The sequence below is a fragment of the Aedes aegypti genome, chromosome 2 (genome assembly GCF_002204515.2).
Source record: "Aedes aegypti strain LVP_AGWG chromosome 2, AaegL5.0 Primary Assembly, whole genome shotgun sequence".
NCBI classification, from domain to species: domain Eukaryota; kingdom Metazoa; phylum Arthropoda; class Insecta; order Diptera; family Culicidae; genus Aedes; species Aedes aegypti.
Window position 1 is genome coordinate 402,975,567 of NC_035108.1, and position 22,145 is coordinate 402,997,711.

The following is a 22,145-nucleotide window of genomic DNA, read 5'->3' on the forward strand; positions in this document are numbered from 1 at the left end:
CGGAGTATCGATTTTTTTTTCACTCTGGATAATCGAGTTCTCCGTATAATCGAATCACTGAGAAAAAAAAAATGAAATCTTCGATAAAAGAACATAAATATTATCTTTTTTGTTGTTTTATTTATATGACGCGGTGGTGTAACCTGAAACTATTTCTAGGAAAAGTAGGGGTCTTTACAAGAAAAAAAAACATTTTTTTTTTTGACCAGCATACACAAAAACCACTTTTTTAAACCCCCCTGTTCTTAAATATTTTCAAAACTGCAAAACCATTCATGTTGTATATTGCAATACCAAATTATCTCAGATTTATGAATAAAAATTGAAAAACAAGAACATCAAAAATCAAATTTCGGATAATCGAGTCTAAAATTCCTGAGATTCGAATCCCGGATAATCGAGTCCGACCATTAATCATTTATTTTTTCTTCGTTTTAATTGTAGAGAATAATCATATAAATGTTAACAATGTCCAAAGAATTTTTAGCATGGGCTTTTTACTCACTCTTAGAATGCTTCTAAAGAAGTTTTTCAATGACTACTTCAACCCATTCTCAACAATTCGCCCAAATTGTCAACTAGTGTTATGAACAAACATTCTCAATGTTTTCCTCAATAACTGTTACTAACATTCCTACGGAAATACCCAAAAGAAATTATTCATCAATTATTCAATAAAATCTTCTACGTATTAACTAATCAATGACCACGAGACAATTTGAAAACATTTTGAGGATCTTCAAGCCGCCACACATAATCCGATTTGTACGTTAATTACAAGCACATAACAATAACAAAACATTAATGATCAACACAGTAGAGCTTATCATCTTTACATTTGATGCTTTTATTACACTTGTTTTTACTGTTGATTGCTATCCTATTCCACCAAATTATTATGCCTTTTAAATAATGTAGCATTTATTTTTACAGCTTGCCTGCTTTATGTCAATTCCCCTTTGAAATATGCGTGTTTTACTTATAAGTACATTCAACATTAGCTTTCTAAGCTCGCAATGGTCACCAACATTTTCATTTTGACTTATTTTTGCTTTGTTTGAACTCACAATATTAGGTTTCAGTGCTTAATTATCATTTGAAAATATTTTTCCATGTGTTGCCAAAATCGGGAAGAAAATGTTGCCAAAAACGGGTGTTGCCAAAATCGGAGGTAGACAAAAGCGGGTGTTGCCAAAATCAGGAAGGCACTGTATATGTTAAATTTTATTTAATAAAAAATCGATTTCATAAACTGATAGAGATCAATGAAGTACTGATTTTACCGAAATAAATTTGATATTTGAATTCCAAAGGATAACATCAAAAAAGTTGTGAAATAATGATCAATTTGCCCCCGGATTACGGTAACTCAAAATAATAACTACAATTTGCTCCTGGGATAAAAATAATAGCAAAATTAGTTATTTGAATGGCATACCAATAACTCCAAGTTATTGGTTTGCAGTTCTTACTTTACTTTTACGATATAAATACGACTTTGACTTTCCCCCTCTAAACATTTTCGGGACAAATTTGGCATTTTGAGACGGCAGTACGAAAAATATGTTTCATAAGTCGAAGGTTTCTAGAAAACTTCTCTACAAATCCGATGAGTTTTATCAGTTTTTCAATTTAATGGCTCATTTTTTATTTGCTCCTCCTCTACCCCATGAAGGTCGATTATTAAATTATACAATTTAATAAATTATCCCACACCATGTTTTATTACAAGGTACATTATACTTTAAACAGTTTATAATTTATAATATTACCACAATTTCGAGCTTTGAAACAATTTTCAATATTGATTTCTAAAGAAAAACCAAATTTGTAACTCAAACAAACTCGATAAAACAACCCAAAAACACTCTCAACAGCTTCACGTGGAAGCGATTGGAGCATCGCTAACAACAGCAAAATCAACAGATCTCTCTCCCAACCCTACACTTTCAATCGCTTGGTGACCTTGGAAGTCTTAACGCTTTCTTCTCCACCGGCCTTGCGCTTTTTGGCTTCCCTCGCGGTTTCTGGTACAACAGCAGGCGCCTCGTCTTCCGTGCTGCTTTCCGAATCGTTTGCCGGATCCTCATGAGCCGGGTTCAGCTTCACCGAACCCAACAGCACGCCACGTGTCCCACTGACCTTAATCAGCAGTTTCCTGTGTAAGGCCGCTTCCATGGCCGGCTTGAGCTGTCGGGTCATTTGCGGTTTTTTGACTTGGTGCTGCTGGCGTAGATATTCCTTTATCCTGTAAATGGATACACCTTTCTTGCTGCTGTCGGGAGGTGTTTGACGAACCGCTTCCAGGACTTTGTCCAACATCTCTTTGATTTCATCACCGTCATCGCTGCCACCGGTTGTAGCGCCCTTCTTTTCACCGGTGGTATTGCTTACGTCGATGATCGGTGTGCTGGAGCTAGATACCGGTACAAGATGCTGTACGGAACCGGCTTCGTCGTCGGAGGAACTGTCTGCAGTGAATTTGTACATGGTGGGATCGATGAGAATGGGCTGGAAACCGTAGAGTTCTCCGAATTGCGCACACAGCGAACAGTCGTCCATCCGTTTAGAAGGCCTGAAATTAACTAACATAGAAATATGCTGTAATAAACTATGGAACCACAGACAAACAGACGTTACACTGACGAAATTTCCATCGACCACTCATTTAATGATCATTTCAAATTCGTTGTGTTACGAATTTCACAACCAGAGACGCGCGCATAGTATTCCTTCGTGTTTTACGTTTCACACTACCATCTGCAGGTCTTGTTGCACGAAACAGTACTTCGTGCAACATGCTCACCAGATGATGATGGTGTAAACTGCGCGATGGATTAAAATAATTGTGTTCTAAGTGTTATGTCTGTTTGTCTGTGATGGTACTATAGATCTAAAAGTGTAACCAATGCAATGAACAATATGGGTTATCCAAAAACTTCTTAAAATAAAGATCTTGAATCAGCGAACCAGAACTACCTGACGTGGGGCCTTCCTTAGCCGAGTGGTTAGAGTCCGCGACTACAAAGCAAAGCCAAGCTGAAGGTGTCTGGGTTTGAATCTCGGTCGGTCCAGGATCTTTTCGTAATGGAAATTTCCTTGACTTGCCTGGGCATAGAGTATAATCGTACCTGCCACACGATATACAAATGCGAAAATGGCAACTTTGGCAATGAAAGCTCTCAGTTAATAGAGTGTGTCGATAGCTTTGAGATGGTAACAGCGGAAAATGAACGAAACCAGATAAAACTAAGGAGTAGTCATTGTTGTAATTTTGGACCAGTCTGTTTTATGTTGACGATGTTTATCATCATTGCCTTGCGCCGACCCTGTGATTCGTATGTATGTTGTTGTTTATGTTATGTTATTGTAGTAATAAACCGACCGCCGCGACGAGCAAACGTACTTTGTGTACTCTAGTGTTCTTCCTGTTCGCGTACCGAAATTCCCCCGGTGGTTTTGTCGGTACCACTGTGTACCTGGTGGGCATCTCCGTGGTCAAGCCTTCCCACAGGTTATGGGCCCAGTGTAGTGAAAGAACCGGAAAGTTTGGCTCGGAAAGTCGCGGTGTGTGCAAATCGCTTCGTGAACATTTATCCTGTGTGGTGCCGGTCGGTGGGAGCCAATCGTTTAATTGCGCTCGTTTTTTGGCTGAAGGTCCAGCTGCTGTGTGAGAAGAACAGCTGCGACCGGGACTGTGAAGTGTTTGGTGTGGTCGTTGGAGCCGTTTGTTCGTCTGGTTTCAAATCCAGAACGGCGTCCAGAGTGCCGGTAAGGCTGTGATTAGACTGCACACCATTTTGTCCCGCGGAGCCGAAGAAAGAAGTTTTGTGCCATTTTGTGCCGCGAAAAGTTGCCGTAGCCGTGGTGGTGATCGATTGAAATCGAACAGTAACTCTGTGTGGTGTACCGCCGGCGCGTGTGTATTGTACGGCGGGTACTTTCGAATAGTGTTGTTGGCTGTACCTTCGTGAGTACAGTGTGCGCCAACAGAAAATCGAAAAATAGAAATGGCTGAGAAAATTTTTATCGCCCGTTTGGATAATCGAAATTATCAAACGTGGAAGGTGAAGATCGAAATGTTGTTGATCAGTGTCGATCTGTGGCATACGGTTTCGGAAGAAAAACCGATGCCAGTGACTGCGGCGTGGTCGAAAGAAGATCAAAAGGCGAGGGCCTTGATCATTCTGAACATCGAGGACAATCAGTTAGCCTTAGTGAAGGACGCAAAATCTGCGATCGATGCGTGGGATAAGCTGAAGAAGTACCACGAAAAGGCTACGGTGACGTCGCGAGTGTCGCTTCTGAAGAAGCTGTGTAGTTTTAACTACGAAGAAGGTGCGGACATGGAGAAGCACCTGTTCGCGATCGAGGAATTGTTCGATCGGCTATCGTGTGCGGGGCAGAAGCTCGAGAGTTCGCTGCAAGTGGCGATGGTGTATCGCAGTCTGCCGGAGTCGTACAACGGGTTGGTGACGGCTTTGGAAAGCCGGCCAGATGACGACCAGACTCTGGAATTTGTGAAGCAGCGGCTGATGGACGAGTACCACCGACGGATGGAGAAGCGAGAGGTATCCGGTGAGCGCAGTGACCATGCGCTGAAAGCGTTTAACGAAGGCAGAAGAAGAAAACAACAGAGAGTTTGTTATTACTGCCGGAAACCTGGCCACTTCCGGAGGGATTGCCCAGAGCTACGTGAAAGGGAAGAAAAAGTGCCGGAAGTGAAGAAAGCGGTGAAGAAAAATCCCGGAATCTGTTTTGGTGTTGGCGGACAGCGGAAGCGGAACAGCTGGTACGTGGACAGTGGCTGTTCGAGCCACATGACCAGCGACAGGAAGTTCTTCGATAAGATCGACGAAAGTGTGAAGGTCGAAGTGAACTTGGCGGATGGCTCGGTGCTGAGATCCGCAGGAGTTGGAGAAGGCTTCCTGAAGTGCGTCGACGAAGAAGGAAAAATGAATGAAATCTCAGTGAAAGACGTGCTGTATGTTCCGGAGCTGGACTGTGGATTGCTTTCAGTCCGGAAGCTGGCACAGAAGGGACTGAGAGTGAACTTTGTGAAGTCCAAGTGCCAAATAGTGAGTTCCAGCGGGAAAGTGCAAGCAGTAGCGGATCTTCGTGGAGAACTGTACGCTTTAGAAGTTGTGGAGAGTGGCAACCGCCGGAAAACTGCAGCTGGGCATCCCGTTGAGGAGGAGTGCTGTGAACAAGAAGAATTTTATGACTGTTTTGACGAGGGAAACCGATGCTAAGTGGACATCGTGTATAGACTGTAAACTCTTTGTGATCTTTGTGACTTTGTGGTATACTTGACGAAGCAGGAGTGTTTGGTGCAAGAGGAGGAACTTTGTGTAGGCTATGTTGTCCAATGAGAACTGTTCAAGACTTTGTGACTGTTAAGACAAGTGATGAATACATCGAGGAGGAGTGTTGTAATTTTGGACCAGTCTGTTTTATGTTGACGATGTTTATCATCATTGCCTTGCGCCGACCCTGTGATTCGTATGTATGTTGTTGTTTATGTTATGTTATTGTAGTAATAAACCGACCGCCGCGACGAGCAAACGTACTTTGTGTACTCTAGTGTTCTTCCTGATCGCGTACCGAAATTCCCCCGGTGGTTTTGTCGGTACCACTGTGTACCTGGTGGGCATCTCCGTGGTCAAGCCTTCCCACAGTCATTCGACCGGAAAGCGGCTCCCCGTCGTTGACACCCAGCATACTGCTTTAACAAGAAGTCCAGTAATGGGAAGGAACTACGGCAGTGAACGATTGTTGAAATAAAGAAAAATGTAGAGTATAATAAACGTAGAGTAAAGGTCAATTTTACGTCAACTGTATTGCAGTTTGTTGAAAAGTCCAAATACACTAATTGCATATTTGTTAAATATCTGATTTGTGTTAGAAAATGGCTGAACCAACGTGTAAAACTTTTACATTAAAAATCAAATTTCCATTCTTTGTCGTATGTATTCAATAGTCAAATAATTTAAAAAAAACGAATGTTGAGATAATAATTTGTGTCAGAAAAAGTAATGTAGTTTATACTTCTGATAGTAGGTATTCTTAATTTTTTATCAATGTTCATAATGCTGCACTCTTAAAAATAATGAAAATTACTCTGGACGTAATTCACATTAAGACTGAATGACACATAATGTAAGTGATGAAATGACGTAAAAATGGGTTCTGAAGGATGTATTGAAAGAAAAATGTAATTTTACATGATGATGGTCATGAAAACGATGCCGCTATGACTGACATTTGCCGAATCGAACATCATCGTATTTAAAATGAGACACAAATTCACGTTATTTGCTTCGCTTTTTTTATATGCATCCAAAAGACGTAAAATCGCATGATTTTTTCGGAGTATGTGTTTTATGAAATGAGCAAAACAAGACATAGGCATAACTATGATCAATTCATAAGGTGAATCAATGAAATGCTTACGGATTTCTTGTGGCAAATAAACATAAGGGAAAATAATGAATATTCATAGTATTTTTGCCTGAGTGAGAAGAGTTAAGTTGCTCATCGAAATTTGATTGGAATTTTGAAGTTCCTAAAAATTCGGTACTTTATGATGATTCATACTTTAGTCTTTTAAGAAGTTAATGAATTCCACATGGAGCTTTATCTGAACATTTTGAAACCTAAAAGTGTAGTCTATTGTGGAAAGCCGAACTCTTGGTTAACATTTAAGGGGGCAGGATCCGTCATGAATCCTTGCGATATCGATGATTGTTTGTAATAGTGTTAGTAAACATCGATAAGTTTCCCAATTTTAAGTTTTATTTATTCGAAAAACCTGACTTACCTATATATGAGTATGTTCACGGGATCACAGGAACTCTTGGTAATACGAACAAGGTTGCCTTTTAATTCAAAAACGTTCCAAATTTCTTGAATCCGATATTTTTCTGTTCAGATCATTGAACACATTGTGCACCAATAAAACCAACTTGCGTTTTGAAATAACTAATACACTACAAGAGGCCAGCACTCGACGTTTGCATATCAAAATTAACACCAATTTCAAACATTTCAGGCCTCAAAAAAGTGTTCAACAGGCGAAGGACACATATTTCTTCCAAACAACATTAGAATTCTTCACTTTGAAACACTACCGTCTTGGAAAACTACTTTTCAAACATGAAACTCCCGGGGAAAACTTGCTGTCAATATTGCCTATGCGTTAACAATTTAACTTCGCAACTCTTACAGAAAACTTACGCATCAAGCAAAATGTTACCATTAAAACCGTCGCGCTGCAACTAAGAGAAATCCAACAATACATGATGTGCAGCTAAAAGGACACACCCTATGAGGCACACAGGCTGGGGTGGCATCATCAATTCATGGTTGCCAACAATTATTTTTCATTTTTTCTCTATAACTGAGATTGTACTCGGGAAAACATTCTTTGGTAAAAATAACTATTTTAGCTGACTAGGCCCATTCTTAAAACTACCATGGAAATTCAGACCAATTTACTATGTTTACGGAACAGCCCACCGCATTACTGATACATTTGACAGAAATAATTTACAACAATCTGATTCCAACTACAGACATGGTAAAATCAAGCGCATTTCTGGTCTGCTGAAAATTGCCGGTGCGAGCGCTTATGTTAACCCCCTAAAATGGTAGTTTTTACCGCACAATTTTTTTGCGTGTATGATAAAAAATTGTGAACATTTTCGTAAAATAATAGTTATAGAACGGTATTAAATATGTTGTTATTTGTTTTGATTGAGTTGGCAGTAAACAGTCTTTGATTTGTGATGTTTAACGGATGATGGTTTCAATTACAAATGATCTTCATCCAACCAATTGGCAACCTTGCCCATCAGCTGCTGTTCGGATTCCTCCCCATTCCCTCCCATAATTTTGTAAACAAACTTATCGCAAGACTGAGCATGACTTCGTCCGGAGAACAAATTGAAGTAAACTTCGTTCAAAGAAAAAGTCTTAAAAGTAGCTTAGAATCACGAAGAATCAAAACGCATCGCACTTGCTCGAGAAGTGTTCGAGGTGATTTATGCAGGAAAACGCATTCGATGATAACGGTCAAGAAAATGATGTGAATTTATAAATGAGGAGTCAGCAATTTAATCTTTCTGCGAGTATGAAGCAGAAGAAATAGACTGTGTACATATTTCATTTGAGGATTTCATTGTACTTTACATTGATTATTTTTTTTACCACTACATTGAATTTCAAAATCAATGTGGAATGAAATGACTATTTAGTTCGTTGTGATACTTCATTTCTGATGTAAGCTCAAGAGTTTGAAACAAAAACTGAGATAGGGCTTAACCACCCTGTTGTTTGCATCAATTGGTCGGAAAAGTCTTAATTCTGTTGGAATATAGGTAGTGTCGCATCTCAGGTAGAAGAATCGTCGGTTGAGAAGCATGCGTCGTCGTAGGTAAAAGTGTAGAAGATTTGTTGTGAGGTATAATATTTGTGTAGGATGTTGAATTGTAAAAATATATATACTGCTTCGCGACTCAAAATGGATGAATCAACGTGCGAAGTTCGATTTTTGACCAACTTCGCCGCGTCGCGAGTAATTTCGCTATAGTGCGCATCTATGCCCTCCGCCGTGTGCATCATGCGCACTATTGAGAATCGAGTTGCGACGCGGCGAAGTTGGTCAAAAGTCAAACTTCGCACCTTGGTTAACCCATTTTCTAACGCGAAGCAGTATACCTGGAATGAATAAAGAGAGTTGCAGCTGCTGATTGAGGTATCAGTCAGTTAGCTGCCCAGTTGAAGGAGACATCTACTGTATTGTATTTCTTTATGATTTGCAATCGGATGTGGACGGGCTAGCCTCGCTAGGGTCCGCGTGTTCTTAGCGGACTAGCCTTTCAACAGGTAATGGGCCCTGATATCGCGAAGAAAGCGTTTGGAAAGTGTCTGATCGAAATGATACTTTAAGTGATTTGCGTTGAATTTGCGTTGCGAGTTATTTGCATTCCGTTTATCGGTGTTGATTTTTTGTCGAGAGTAGTGCTGTTGGCGGGAAGTTAGGCCAACCAGGAGATGAGCTAGAGACGTTCGGACATTATTTTGTGAATTAAATCGAGGAGGAGTGTCCAGAAACTGCGCCGTTTGTTGGGTCGAAACATTGCCATTTTGTTGTTTATGTGGACTTGTGATAGAGTACCAGTGAGACTGTATGGACGGTATTGACTATTGACTGTTTGTGTGGATAGTGCTATTACTGTTTTGAAAACACAGTGGTTCAGAAGTCAGATTTGGTGTGACCGATTGTTATAGAATGACGGAAGCAAAATTAACTTTCGATCGGTTGAATGATGTCAACTGGTCGACGTGGCGTTTTAGGACGGAGCATGTACGAAGTTCGGAACGAGGAGGAGTTTCGAGCCAGGAGGAGACGATCATGAGTAGAGGTTGCGACCCTAAGGAGGAGTGTTGGAATATAGGTAGTGTCGTATCTCAGGTAGAAGAATCGTCGGTTGAGAAGCATGCGTCGTCGTAGGTAAAAGTGTAGAAGATTTGTTGTGAGGTATAATATTTGTGTAGGATGTTGAATTGTAAAAATATATACCTGGAATGAATAAAGAGAGTTGCAGCTGCTGATTGAGGTATCAGTCAGTTAGCTGCCCAGTTGAAGGAGACATCTACTGTATTGTATTTCTTTATGATTTGCAATCGGATGTGGACGGGCTAGCCTCGCTAGGGTCCGCGTGGTCTTAGTGGACTAGCCTTTCAACAAATTCTACCAAATAAAATAATCAGAATGCAACCACATGCAATTTCAATACTTCTCAACAAAACTTTACTTTGAATAAAAGTAAAACACGTGTTTCTGATACTTTTCTTACACGCGCACATTCAAATTGATTTTCTGTTAGACAAACCAATACAATCAAATCACAGTCATTGATAATCTAAACAGAATTACGTAGCGTTGAACGTTAAGGATCCGTCACCGTAATCATCGTCATCACCGAAAACTTCAAAAGCAGTTTCTCTGTTCAAAACTAATAAAAAAATCGATGTATTCACTGTGTTTCTGTTGGAGAATAGAATACAGTAAACACATTTTCGTGTGAATTTTCTTTATTTTGAATGAAAAAACTGCTCATGAAAATTCCGAAATCAATTGATCATTAATCATTAATGACGGCCCCTGCCCCCTTAAGGCCGCACGGGACGTCATCATAATCACCCTATCCATTTCAAAAAGTAAATCCCAAGAACCATTCCATATATCGATGCGAAAATGTATCACTATGATTCTATATATGTAGTGCACAACCCGATAAATTTTCAGCTTCATCGGTTCACTAAAACTCGAGATTTGCTTCCACAAAGTTTTGATGATTATTGTTAGAGTGAGACGAAAGATAGGGAAAATAACACGGTCTCCCGTGTCCCCTTAAAGGCGTAAGTTAGACAACTGAAAGCTGTCATAAATTTCGATTAAAATTTGATGAATTTTACAGAAAAATGTATTTTAAGTCTGAAATAAAACTCTCAAAACCATAATGAAAATACAAAAAAAAAATCAAACTTTCTTCACTAATCCCATTGAAGTTAAAAACTCTGTCTTTTCTCAATCATTGCATATGATACTTGCTTCTTATGATTCAGAAAATATAAGCGTTTGTCAACATCTCTTATCTAACATGAACAGTACTGCCCATTAAAGCATAATTGCTCCATATGGATTTTCCACATATTATAGCATACATAACTACAGTCAGCGACAAAATTAGTAATCAAAATAAATGCTGTTTTTCCATACAAAATGATCAAGTTTGGAATTTATCTCAGCTTTTGGTAGTCTAAATTGGCTGAAATATGGATGACGAACTCATTCAATTTTCAAAGATTTTCAGAGGGATTTTCAATGAGAACTATAAACTATGAGCGTTATTTTCTCAATGCCTACTTTTTCCACACGGGACAGATATGCTTTTATGGGCAGTGTAACTTTTCGAACGTGGAGTTTAACAAACTTACCAAGAATAATTGAATACCAGTTGTGCACAAACACGTTACAAACAACGTAGAGAATCCACTACAGAATGTATTTAGCGACAACAGTAACAAACCACCGGACGAAGAGCACGCTGCACAGATACAAGTTTCACTATTCGAATGGTCATATGGTTGCGGAAAGATGCCAACTATCTAGAAATCGGGCCATGTGATGGATAAACGAGCATTTTTTTGGGAATGAGTGGCGTTCTATCTGAGTGGGCTGTGAGTGCGCTTGGAAAGGAAACATTCATAACTTACGCCACGCAAAAATACTGTTTTGTCAACTATGACGCATATTGAGTTTATCAAAGACTCACATCAAATAAGTTACGTAATCGGCTAGCGTTGCGCAATGAGTTATCACGCAACTGAAGTTAGTTGCGTAATGAACCCGTACTATACACATAGTTTTGTGCAGGCAAGTAGGCTGTTTCATGACAGATTATCGTGATAAAAAAAACAGTCTATTACGATGAGGAAAATACAGTCTACTATGTTTGTCGCTTCCAACAGTTTTCCATAAGGTTTCTTTTACGTTAGTCGATAAGTCCATGAGTCTTCCTATCGTGTAGGTCCTTTTGAATTCGACTCATAGAAATTTTCTAGCATACAGTAGATCAGCTGTATCACAGAAAATTGCGTGAAATACTTCACTTCCATAACAGGGTACAATAGGTAACTCATAAAAGCCACTCTTGATCGTTGTGATCGTTTTCTGTTCCGTTGTCAGTCTATTGTTTCATTTTAAACGGTTGGCCTCCTCCAAGTCAACATCACTACGGAAAACCACATGATAAATCGCCATTGCCTCTAGGTATACCATAGCGCGCCCGTTTCACCACCAGAAGATCCAAGCATTAACAAACCACGTCATAAAATTTCCAATATGGGTCTCAGTAATGCTTTTCAACTGTGCAGTTTGATTTATGCTAGTTTGAAGGTGATTTACCTGACGATAGCACTGTATCAGGTGGCATTTTGTTCAAGTGTGGAGTGCCCCAATGAAAGTGAGTATCGTTTCATACATCTGCACTTATTGGTTTTAAAAAAAAAAACACTACATTTTTTATCACTAAAAATAGACTCTATACCAGCCGCCTTCGTAATCCTATTGGTGATGATATTCCCCGCTTTGATGATTGCCGGAATATTGAAGGTAAAGTATTCTAATATTTGACGGTAATAAAGCAGGGGTTCTCAAATCATTTCCCGCCTACAGAAAAATCTCCAAATGCTTCGCATCTGCAAAGTGTACAACATCGTGGAGAAATCAGTGATCATATTCGGCCAGCTGGTGATGATCATCATGATGGAACGAGTCTACCAGCTCTACCGTCGACGCCATTACGTATCCGACGAGGAAGCAATGTCCGTTGAGCTGGCCTACGGACTAATGGCAATCGGAGTCCTGCTTACAGCACGTGAGTTTTCTGCGGAATTGTACATACCTGGAAGAATTCTGAAATTCGTTGTTTTTTTTCACAGTCTACTTGATTTTCCGCAACTGGATGATCGATGGAACCATAGCATCTATCAAGGAGGATCTCTACATCTTGAACCGGGACAAGTATGTCATGCAATACAACTGCGAGGCATGAACGCATCAACCTACTTTGTTATGTGTGGTCCCACACCGCAGAATTTGATTGTTGTTTAATGCGATACATTTTTGTACATCGAAGGTTACTAAAAAGTAACCAGACTAAGAAAGTTGAATAGAAAGTAAGAAAGTTGTTGTGAAATGATCGAAAAACAGTTTCATGCATTATTATTTTCATTATTAATCAAACGAAGTATAAAAAAGACTAACTATGCTTCAGAAAATTGATTTCTTCAAAAGAAATTCAAGCTTCTCACTGTTAGTAAAGTAGTTTAACCTTCTGTCTGTGCGAGAAAAAAAAATACGTTGCCTGTGCTTTGACTCCAAATTTAAATCGCGATAGCTTCCAGACATTTGAACGAATTTCAATTTTTCTACAGTTCTAGAAATAAAATTGAATTGAGTTTTTCTAAAAAAATATAAGGAAATTCAAAAGGGGGATGGTTATTGTGAAAAAAGGTCCAAAAACAGCACGTAAGTAGTGCAGATTCTTTAATACAAGAAGATTAGTGCCTTTGAAATCGTGAGTAGTGACACAAGCCATGTTTGGATTTCGACACGTGTCACCTTAAGGTACAGTTTTTTTGTGATATTCATTCTCGGAAAGGAAAGCTCATAGAACATTTAAATATGTACATACATTTCCGGTAGACTACGTAAGTGGAGTTCTATGAATGAATAATTCCAACAAGTGTTTAACCCCTTTTAGCTACCTCCACAAGAAGCAGGTGCAACAAGAGCTACCGATTGCCATCGCAACGGGCGCCATCCACGCTTCAAGCCTGAAGTGAACAAAAACACTCATTAAATCCCTTCACCCACTCACGCGGCACCATTCCCTGAACTGTGTTTATTGTTATCGCATGAAAGTAAACAAAGATCACGAATGAATGTCTCGCAAGGTGCCTACTTTCGGGCGCAAGCGCCGCTCCTGAACGGCTGCTTCACCCATTTTGACAGATATTTTTTCACTTGACACCGTCAAATTTTTAGGATCCAGCAAACCACCATCCGAAGCGGACTGTCATTGCACTTGGCTGGAGAAAAATTATCAGTGTAATCGCGAGGAAAATTAGGGAAAAAGTGGTTTTTCACTAACTTTAGGCTGATGAGGTTGATTAGTTTTTGCATAGTTTTAGGCGGTGGTTCGGATATTTGAGTTGTAAGTGTGCAATTCGCTTGTTTTTCTGGCAATGGACAGATCTTTCTATTCTAATCTAATCACGAATCAGTGAGTGCCAAAAGGAAATTGTCTGGTAGCCACCCGATTTGCATACGGAGTTAAAAACCATTGAGTCTGATAACTTTCAAGGAATTCTACAAAAACTAACGTCAATTTGGCCTAAATACGGTTAGCCGCAAAGCCATCAAAATGTGATATGCTGCATTATATCATCGATATAGGGTGAAAAGTTGATTTTCCTTTGCATGGAAAATTGCCCGTGTCGGATTCTTGTTCTTGTTCTTCTTCGTTCGGGGCAGACTGAAGGCTGGCTCTGATACTGCTTCTGCTGTTGCTGCATACCTACATACATTCAGGCGCAGCCGGGCTTCGCAGAGATAAAGCCGAGTGTGAGAGTGCAGAGGTTTTACGGTAAGCGCAAGGACGATCAAAGTGTGATACAAATCAGACTGGAATGATGCGAAAGCGGAGTTCATAAAAGGACAAGTTTATTGCACAATCATCGCCGTGGGTAGAACGAAAGCATTCGGTGTCTGTGCCTTTTGGCACCGGTGCGAACTTGCTTTCGGGGGGTTGCCGTTAGTTATATAACGTGCTATAGATTAAACTTTCACCTTAATCAGCGCCATCAGTTAATTATTCAAAAGCTTACAGAGCACCTCCCAAGATATGGCTAAGAAAATACCTTTCAAGGTGGTGTTTGCTTCGGGTAAGTTCATCAAACATGCAGCAAGTTCGCCTAAGTTTTCAAAACCCTTCGCTTTTAGATGAAGACTCGGACTATCCGGCCAGCGAATTGAACACTCACAGTCCCACCGTGCATGGGTGGCGTTCGAATCCGAGCAGTCCTGTGACACCGAAGGAGATAGTCCTGCGGTTCTTCAACCCGGCCCGCATCGTCCGGATACAAGTGTTGGCCCATCAGTACTATATACGTGAGTATAGTTGGAATGTTTTTGATTCGAATTAATTGAGTTTGCTTTCTTGATTCATTTTGGGATGAATTTTGACGAGTGAATTAGTTCATTAGGAGGAGTTTGCGCGATTTGGACATTATCATTGCCGATTCATTCATGAACTTCTATGTCGGAATTTTTCGGGGTTTTGTTTTGATCTGGGAACCTCTATGTGCTTTGAAAGTAACACGTGGCAGTCATTTACTAGTTTTGAGATTATTTATAGTATATGTGTACATGTACACATTGCGAGTCGTACGATTTTTAAAAGTGAATTGGATTTGGATTTGGATTGGATTTGGATTGGATTGGATTGGATTAAGATTTGAATTGGATTTGGATTGGATTTGGATTGGAATTTGGATTGGATTTGGATTGGATTTGGATTGGATTTGGATTGGATTTGGATTGGATTTGGGATTGGATTGATTTGGATTTGGATTTGGATTGGATTGGATTGGATTTGGATTGATTGGGATTTGGATTGGATTTGATTGGATTGAATTGGATTTGGATTGGATTTGGATTGGATTTGGATTGGATTTGGATTGGATTTGGATTGATTTGGATTGGATTTGGATTGGATTTGGATTGGATTTGGATTGGATTTGGATTGGATTTGGATTGGATTTGGATTGGATTTGGATTGGATTTGGATTGGATTTGGATTGGATTTGGATTGGATTTGGATTGGATTTGGATTGGATTTGGATTGGATTTGGATGGATTTGGATTGGATTTGGATTGGATTTTGGATTGGATTTGGATTGGATTTGGATTGGATTTGGATTGGATTTGGATTGGATTTGGATTGGATTTGGATTGGATTTGGATTGGATTTGGATTGGATTTGGATTGGATTTGGATTGGATTTGGATTGGATTTGGATTGGATTTGGATTGGATTTGGATTGGATTTGGATTGGATTTGGATTGGATTTGGATTGGATTTGGATTGGATTTGGATTGGATTTGGATTGGATTTGGATTGGATTTGGATTGGATTTGGATTGGATTTGGATTGGATTTGGATTGGATTTGGATTGGATTTGGATTGGATTTGGATTGGATTTGGATTGGATTTGGATTGGATTTGGATTGGATTTGGATTGGATTTGGATTGGATTTGGATTGGATTTGGATTGGATTTGGATTGGATTTGGATTGGATTTGGATTGGATTTGGATTGGATTTGGATTGGATTTGGATTGGATTTGGATTGGATTTGGATTGGATTTGGATTGGATTTGGATTGGATTTGGATTGGATTGGATTGGATTGGGATTTGGATTGGATTTGGATTGGATTTGGATTGGATTTGGATTGGATTTGGATTGGATTTGGATTGGATTTGGATTGGATTTGGATTGGATTTGGATTGGATTTGGATTGGATTTGGATTGGATTTGGATTGGATTTGGATTGGATTTGGATTGGATTTGGATTGGATTTGGATTGGATTTGGATTGGATTTGGATTGGATTTGGATTGGATTTGGATTGGATTTGGATTGGATTTGGATTGGATTTGGATTGGATTTGGATTGGATTTGGATTGGATTTGGATTGGATTTGGATTGGATTTGGATTGGATTGGATTGGATTGGATTTGGATTGGATTTGGATTGGATTTGGATTGGATTTGGATTGGATTTGGATTGGATTTGGATTGGATTTGGATTGGATTTGGATTGGATTTGATTTGGATTGGATTTGGATTGGATTTGGATTGGATTTGGATTGGATTTGGATTGGATTTGGATTGGATTTGGATTGGATTTGGATTGGATTTGGATTGGATTTGGATTGGATTTGGATTGGATTTGGATTGGATTTGGATTGGATTTGGATTGGATTTGGATTGGATTGGATTGGATTTGGATTGGATTTGGATTGGATTTGGATTGGATTTGGATTGGATTGGATTGGATTTGGATTGGATTTGGATTGGATTTGGATTGGATTTGGATTGGATTTGGATTGGATTTGGATTGGATTTGGATTGGATTTGGATTGGATTTGGATTGGATTTGGATTGGATTTGGATTGGATTTGGATTGGATTTGGATTGGATTTGGATTGGATTTGGATTGGATTTGGATTGGATTTGGATTGGATTTGGATTGGATTTGGATTGGATTTGGATTGGATTTGGATTGGATTTGGATTGGATTTGGATTGGATTTGTTGGATTTGGATTGGATTGGATTGGATTTGGATTGGATTGGATTGGATTTGGATTGGATTTGGATTGGATTTGGATTGGATTTGGATTGGATTTGGATTGGATTTGGATTGGATTTGGATTGGATTTGGATTGGATTTGGATTGGATTTGGATTGGATTTGGATTGGATTTGGATTGGATTTGGATTGGATTTGGATTGGATTTGGATTGGATTTGGATTGGATTTGGATTGGATTTGGATTGGATTTGGATTGGATTTGGATTGGATTTGGATTGGATTTGGATTGGATTGGATTGGATTTGGATTGGATTTGGATTGGATTTGGATTGGATTTGGATTGGATTTGGATTGGATTTGGATTGGATTTGGATTGGATTTGGATTGGATTTGGATTGGATTTGGATTGGATTTGGATTGGATTTGGATTGGATTTGGATTGGATTTGGATTGGATTTGGATTGGATTTGGATTGGATTTGGATTGGATTTGGATTGGATTTGGATTGGATTTGGATTGGATTTGGATTGGATTTGGATTGGATTTGGATTGGATTTGGATTGGATTGGATTGGATCTTAGTCATTAAACGCCTCTCTATTTCAGCGGAGCGCATCGAGCTGTGGCTGCACTACTCAAGCCGAAGCGCACCTAGCACCCCGTCCAGTCAGAGCTTCGAATACATGGGCTTCGTAGCCTTGTCCGACAACTCCAGTACCAACTTCACATCCCGAGAGCTGCAGAGTGTGACCGTTACGCCCAAGGTTGGTTCACATCTCAAGCTGCGCCTCGGTCCACCCTACCCGAACAAGTACAATGCCGACAATCAGGTGGCCCTGCTGGCCATCAACATCCTCGGCGAAGAGCTAACCACCGAGGAACTGGCTTCCATTCAGTCCAACACGGCTCTGCTGAACGCTACACCGGCCAACATCGAAGCGTTGAACAGCTCGCTGGCGTCGATGTGCGATGATCTGTCCTACTCCATGTACGTTGAGGAAGGCATTTGCGACGTAGTTCGCAAGATGGAGCTGTTGAAGGTGCAAGCCGTTCAAGGTAGGTGAGAGAGATTAGTAAACGAAGAATAGATTTTGAAAAGTTTTGTGCTTTTCGTAGATGAACGCTTTGAATACGCTCGGAAGCTGAAGCTGTGTATGACTGCGTTACGCACGGCTGGTGAACGACTTGGACGATATGCTCTAGCGAAACGACAAGCTGTTCAACAGGAGGACTTCAATACGGCTAGGCTGCGCAAGGAGCAAATAGAAATGTACAGGAAAGCCGTGTTCGATCAACTCCGGGTAGACATTCTCCTGCAGAGCGATAAGAGTATTGCCAGTAACGACAGCTGTTCGGAGCTGTACGCATCCAAACCGACGTTGCCTTCACCGCCCAGTCTACAGGACGTGGCAAGTGCTTTATCGGAATCCTGTCTGCCGACTGTGGCGGAAGCTGTCTCCAAGCAGCAAATCCTACACGATACGACTGATTCTACCACTACGACTACCACCAATTCTACGACTTCGGCTTCCAGTGGTGGGGCCACAAGCAAACCTCACGAGGCCACCCCTAGCAAACATCCGCACAATCTGTCCAGGCCCGAGGATATTCCGAATTCTCCACTGCTTAGTCACAAGGGTCGAAGTCCGATGCGTTCACCAACGAATACCGGTTCGCTGCGTCGGAGGAATAAGAGTGCACCTCGCAATAGCTACGAAGACTACGATGAACGGGCAATCACTACACTGAGGTAGTATACGATCTACACTGTAGCGACTTTAGCAACTAATGTATTCTTATTACAGCTCCCACACGCATGACTTCTTCCGCGAATGTCAGGGGACGGCCATGATCGAGAACGAGTCGGGCAAGATTCGCTGCAAGCTGAACGAACGCGAGAGGCGACAGGCTGCGCTGCCGATAATGATCTTCGGTATGGAACTGGTGGAGTTGATCTACTCCCGGCAGTTTACCGATCGCGAAGAGGGCCTGGTGCGACTGAGGAGTATTCTGAAACGAGAAGGCGAGGAGGATCAGTCGGCGGGACCGAACAAGATCTGCCGGAGCGCTACGCTGTTGCTGCACCGTGGAGTACGCGACGCGGTGTTTTCGGTGTTCAGCCAGGCGACGGAAACGGTTCGATCGCTGTTTATGGAGTTTGTGCCAAATCGGTGAGTGTTGAACTTGGGTATAGATTCTGATGGATGAAGTAATTCGGTTTGTTTGATAGGGTGTCGCCGAGTGAAGTGTCTCGATCAGTTGATCGTCTTCTACCGGAGCTACTATCGAAAAGTGGGGATCCTTCAGCAAGAGTTCACACGCTAGCTCAGCATACGATCCTCAGCATTGCAGCGTGTCAGGAGGTTCGAGATCAACACCTGATCGCTCCGGCCTTATCGAGACCAGTCGGTAATGGAACTCATCCACGATTAGCGCTGAGCAGAATGCAGATGCTCGAACAGTTGGTACTGAGTCAAGGCATATCCAACGACAAACAGAGTGGCTTGGCGTGTCGGACGTTGTCCGAAGCGGGCTGCTCGGGGATTCATCATCCAGCGGAGTCGGTACGGAAGGTTGCAGAAAGGGTTCTGCTGTTGGTGTACAAGGTAAATCCTAGGTTGGTAAGAAAACAGTTGCCCCCGGATGACGATATCACGAGACGGAACCTTCTTTATCGACAGCTGTTTACCGAGTTTGATAAGATTGATCTGCAAGTACGTGAACTAGAAAATGTCTAGATGAATGATTCTGATCATGTGTTCGTTTCAGCGCAAAAAGGAAATGTTGGAGAGTAAGCAATTCAGTGGCCCGAATGCTTTTGGCGGAATCTGTTCTCCGCCGATGTCCAACAGTTCGAAGAACTCTCCACCGGTGGAGATTCGAAGTCGGGCGATGCGATACGACAGTGCCGGAAGTGCTGGACGCACGATCGTCAGTTTCTCCGACGACAAGAACACTAGTTGGCAGTCAAGTTTCAATTCACTGAAATTGCAGGATTCCCACTTGAGTCCGGTGAGACGACCAGATTCGGCTGGAATCATCAAGAGCAAGAGCGGCCATGCGATCGGTCATCACCATTGGGCCAGTGAGGATAAATGCGAAAGTTCCTACTATGAGAAGCCGAGCTGCAATGGGAAGGAGCAGAAGCTGAGTCAACCCAAAACGATGATCTACGACAGTACGGTTGGATTTCTGGGGTCGGAAAATGGTGCCGGCTCCAGGAAGAGTTCCAATTCGGACTCCTTCGAAGGGATCGACAATGAGATGTAAATTGGACTCTGTAGTGCGTGTCTTGGTTGTTCAGGACCTCTAAAGTTTGTGTGTTGAACATTTCAGTCGCTGTCCGTTCTGTGATTGGATCTGCCATGGAGACCCCGCCCAGCTTGATAAGCACTACTGGAAGGCGTGTCCCGTGCTGACCAAATGTCCTCAGTGCAGTCAAATATTGGAGGTAGCCGCACTGTCACCACATCTTATAAGTAAGAAACTTTGAGTTGGTTAGTTTTCATAGGATTTGAGCATATTTTTTTTGTAGATGAATGCGAGGCGAAAACTAGTTACGTTAGTTGTGAACGATGTACGGAGTCAGTGCATAAGGATCTATACGAGTATCATATGATGGAAGATTTCTGTCGAGGTTGGTTTTACTTGGAACTCTGTCTTCTAAGATAACATTTCAATTCATTTCAGAGCTTACAAATGGTGCTGCACGTTGTCCCTTATGTCACGATGACGTTCTCCTGCCGCTAGACGGAGGCTGGAAGCGACATCTGCTGAGTCGATCGGGTTGCTTGGGAAACACCCGACGGAGAGCAAAAGTTTAAACAAATTGAATCAAAACTTTCAAAATAGTTAAAATCTAGGAATTTTTGAAAATTCTTGAAATATGCAGTCGCGTTTTAGTCTGAACATAGTCAACAATCTTGAACAGCAGCTAACGGTGGAGATCCTTGGAAAATTAGAGTCGCTTTTAAATGTCTCTTTTAACATTTTACCATTTTCAACAGCTTTTACCAATCAAAGTGAATGTAGGATAGAGAGTTTTTCAAAATTCATTCAAATCAACAGCACCAAACAAAAGCAAACTATTAGTAGAGACAGACACAGCAAAACTAACACGTTTTAAATCAAGCTGCAGATTCATATTGTTCGACGATTACAAAAATGACAGTTAACTAGAAAATTTAAAAATAACTCTAAAGCTTTTGACTAATCAAGACACATACGCAGATGGTACCAATTGTTAAACTGCAATACACAACAGAAAAAAAAAGAATTTAATCGAGTTTAACGTTGTAACACACATTCCAGAACAAGCGAACTGTGAAGCCCTAACCTATTGATACGAAAGCAAACTTTCCGTAGCGGATGTTATGTTGGGTAGATTTTTTAACGATAGATCGAAATTTAGAGCATTAATTAGAACCTTTCCCTCCCGTAAGTATAAAACTGAATCAAATTGTCCTTGTCTGAAAATTAAAATAATAATCGAAACCAGTCCAAGCAGCATGTGAAACCGTAAAAGTATTTCCCGTCCTTAAATTTGAATCGAACCGAGAAAATAAAGAATTATGTCTTCTTTTTTTATTCGACCACGAGTGTTGTTTTTTCATCGAATATTATTGAGAAATGTCCTGTCCGTACCAAAGAAGCTCGGAACTCAAGAATCTAATATATCGGCAAATTTACCATGATATAAAAACGAAATCTAGTAAAAACTTTGCATTTTTGTGATGGACTACATCTTGATAGACTGGAAACATTTCAACTTACTAAACTCACTTCGAAAATTGCAACTTATGCTGTCCTACCCGTTCAAACTTTCATCGGTGTACATTGTAGCCAATACCTTGACCAATTTTTCAGAAAAAAAAAACAGCAAGTCAAATTGACCCATAATGAAAAGTAACCGCATATCAGTCCCACTACAGATCTCCGCACCGTGTAACACAAATATGAAATTATTTTTAATCATATTTATATTTTTCTCGGAAAGATATCGTAGTGAAAAGCAAGTTGTGAAAGTTTCATTGAGATTTGAGCATGTTCCAATTCTCTGGATATTTTTTGAATATTAGTATGGACAACGAGTTTGAAAACTTCACAGCTCATTTTCTAAATGCCTACTTTTTACAGATGGGACTGACTTGCGATTCACGGCAGTTTTCTGGTCATTAATTTTTGAGAATAATAAAAAAA

General features: G+C 40.6%; 3 protein-coding genes and 1 long non-coding RNA gene across 6 annotated transcripts; 3 read left to right on the forward strand and 1 right to left on the reverse strand.

Moving 5' to 3' along the window:
• Positions 1 to 1,623: 1,623 nt before the first annotated feature.
• LOC5580037 lies at positions 1,624 to 11,198 on the reverse strand. Of its 2 annotated transcripts, none has more exons than XM_021847205.1 (2): positions 11,005 to 11,198; positions 1,624 to 2,575 (listed from the first exon to the last, which is right to left on the reverse strand). In XM_021847205.1, the coding sequence occupies exon 2, from the start codon at positions 2,560 to 2,562 to the stop codon at positions 1,942 to 1,944; it is 621 nt and encodes a 206-aa protein (XP_021702897.1). In that variant the 5' UTR covers positions 2,563 to 2,575; positions 11,005 to 11,198; the 3' UTR covers positions 1,624 to 1,941. The 2 variants fall into 2 exon arrangements, with proteins under 2 accessions (XP_021702897.1, XP_001660685.1); XM_001660635.2 differs by having other exon boundaries at positions 1,624 to 2,585; positions 11,005 to 11,196.
• Positions 3,271 to 3,818, forward strand: LOC110676982. The gene is made up of 2 exons (XR_002500870.1): positions 3,271 to 3,338; positions 3,421 to 3,818. It is a non-coding gene; the product is annotated as an uncharacterized LOC110676982 (long non-coding RNA).
• A 569-nt stretch (positions 11,199 to 11,767) lies between the features above and the next one.
• LOC5580033 lies at positions 11,768 to 12,834 on the forward strand. Its single transcript, XM_001660634.2, has 4 exons — positions 11,768 to 12,032; positions 12,108 to 12,181; positions 12,245 to 12,446; positions 12,511 to 12,834. Exons 1-4 carry the CDS (start codon positions 11,912 to 11,914, stop codon positions 12,621 to 12,623), a joined length of 510 nt encoding a protein of 169 aa, XP_001660684.1. The 5' UTR covers positions 11,768 to 11,911; the 3' UTR covers positions 12,624 to 12,834.
• A 752-nt stretch (positions 12,835 to 13,586) lies between these two features.
• On the forward strand, positions 13,587 to 21,538 carry LOC110676981 (centrosomal protein of 104 kDa). 2 transcript variants are annotated; one of them, XM_021847204.1, is made up of 11 exons: positions 13,590 to 14,517; positions 14,576 to 14,743; positions 17,553 to 18,002; positions 18,063 to 18,696; positions 18,752 to 19,117; positions 19,177 to 19,660; positions 19,716 to 19,877; positions 19,941 to 20,212; positions 20,283 to 20,425; positions 20,482 to 20,583; positions 20,637 to 21,538. In XM_021847204.1, exons 1-11 carry the CDS (start codon positions 14,478 to 14,480, stop codon positions 20,768 to 20,770), a joined length of 2,955 nt encoding a protein of 984 aa, XP_021702896.1. In that variant the 5' UTR covers positions 13,590 to 14,477; the 3' UTR covers positions 20,771 to 21,538. The 2 variants fall into 2 exon arrangements, with proteins under 2 accessions (XP_021702895.1, XP_021702896.1); XM_021847203.1 differs by having other exon boundaries at positions 13,587 to 14,517; positions 19,716 to 20,212.
• Positions 21,539 to 22,145: the final 607 nt, after the last annotated feature.

What these genes read in the sequence shown, in the direction of transcription:
- LOC5580033 (XM_001660634.2), top strand. Translation starts at nt 11,912, where the DNA reads ATGGGTCTCAGTAATGCTTTTCAACTGTGCAGTTTGATTTATGCTAGT. An exon ending in TGTGGAGTGCCCCAATGAAA is followed by an intron (nt 12,033 to 12,107) that starts GTGAGTATCGTT and finishes CACTAAAAATAG; the next exon opens with ACTCTATACCAGCCGCCTTC. An exon ending in CGGAGTCCTGCTTACAGCAC is followed by an intron (nt 12,447 to 12,510) that starts GTGAGTTTTCTG and finishes TTTTTTTCACAG; the next exon opens with TCTACTTGATTTTCCGCAAC.
- LOC110676981 (XM_021847203.1), top strand. Translation starts at nt 14,478, where the DNA reads ATGGCTAAGAAAATACCTTTCAAGGTGGTGTTTGCTTCGG. An exon ending in GGCCCATCAGTACTATATAC is followed by an intron (nt 14,744 to 17,552) that starts GTGAGTATAGTT and finishes TCTCTATTTCAG; the next exon opens with CGGAGCGCATCGAGCTGTGG. An exon ending in ATGGAGTTTGTGCCAAATCG is followed by an intron (nt 19,118 to 19,176) that starts GTGAGTGTTGAA and finishes TTTGTTTGATAG; the next exon opens with GGTGTCGCCGAGTGAAGTGT.
- LOC5580037 (XM_021847205.1), bottom strand. Translation starts at nt 2,562, where the DNA reads ATGGACGACTGTTCGCTGTGTGCGCAATTCGGAGAACTCTACGGTTTC.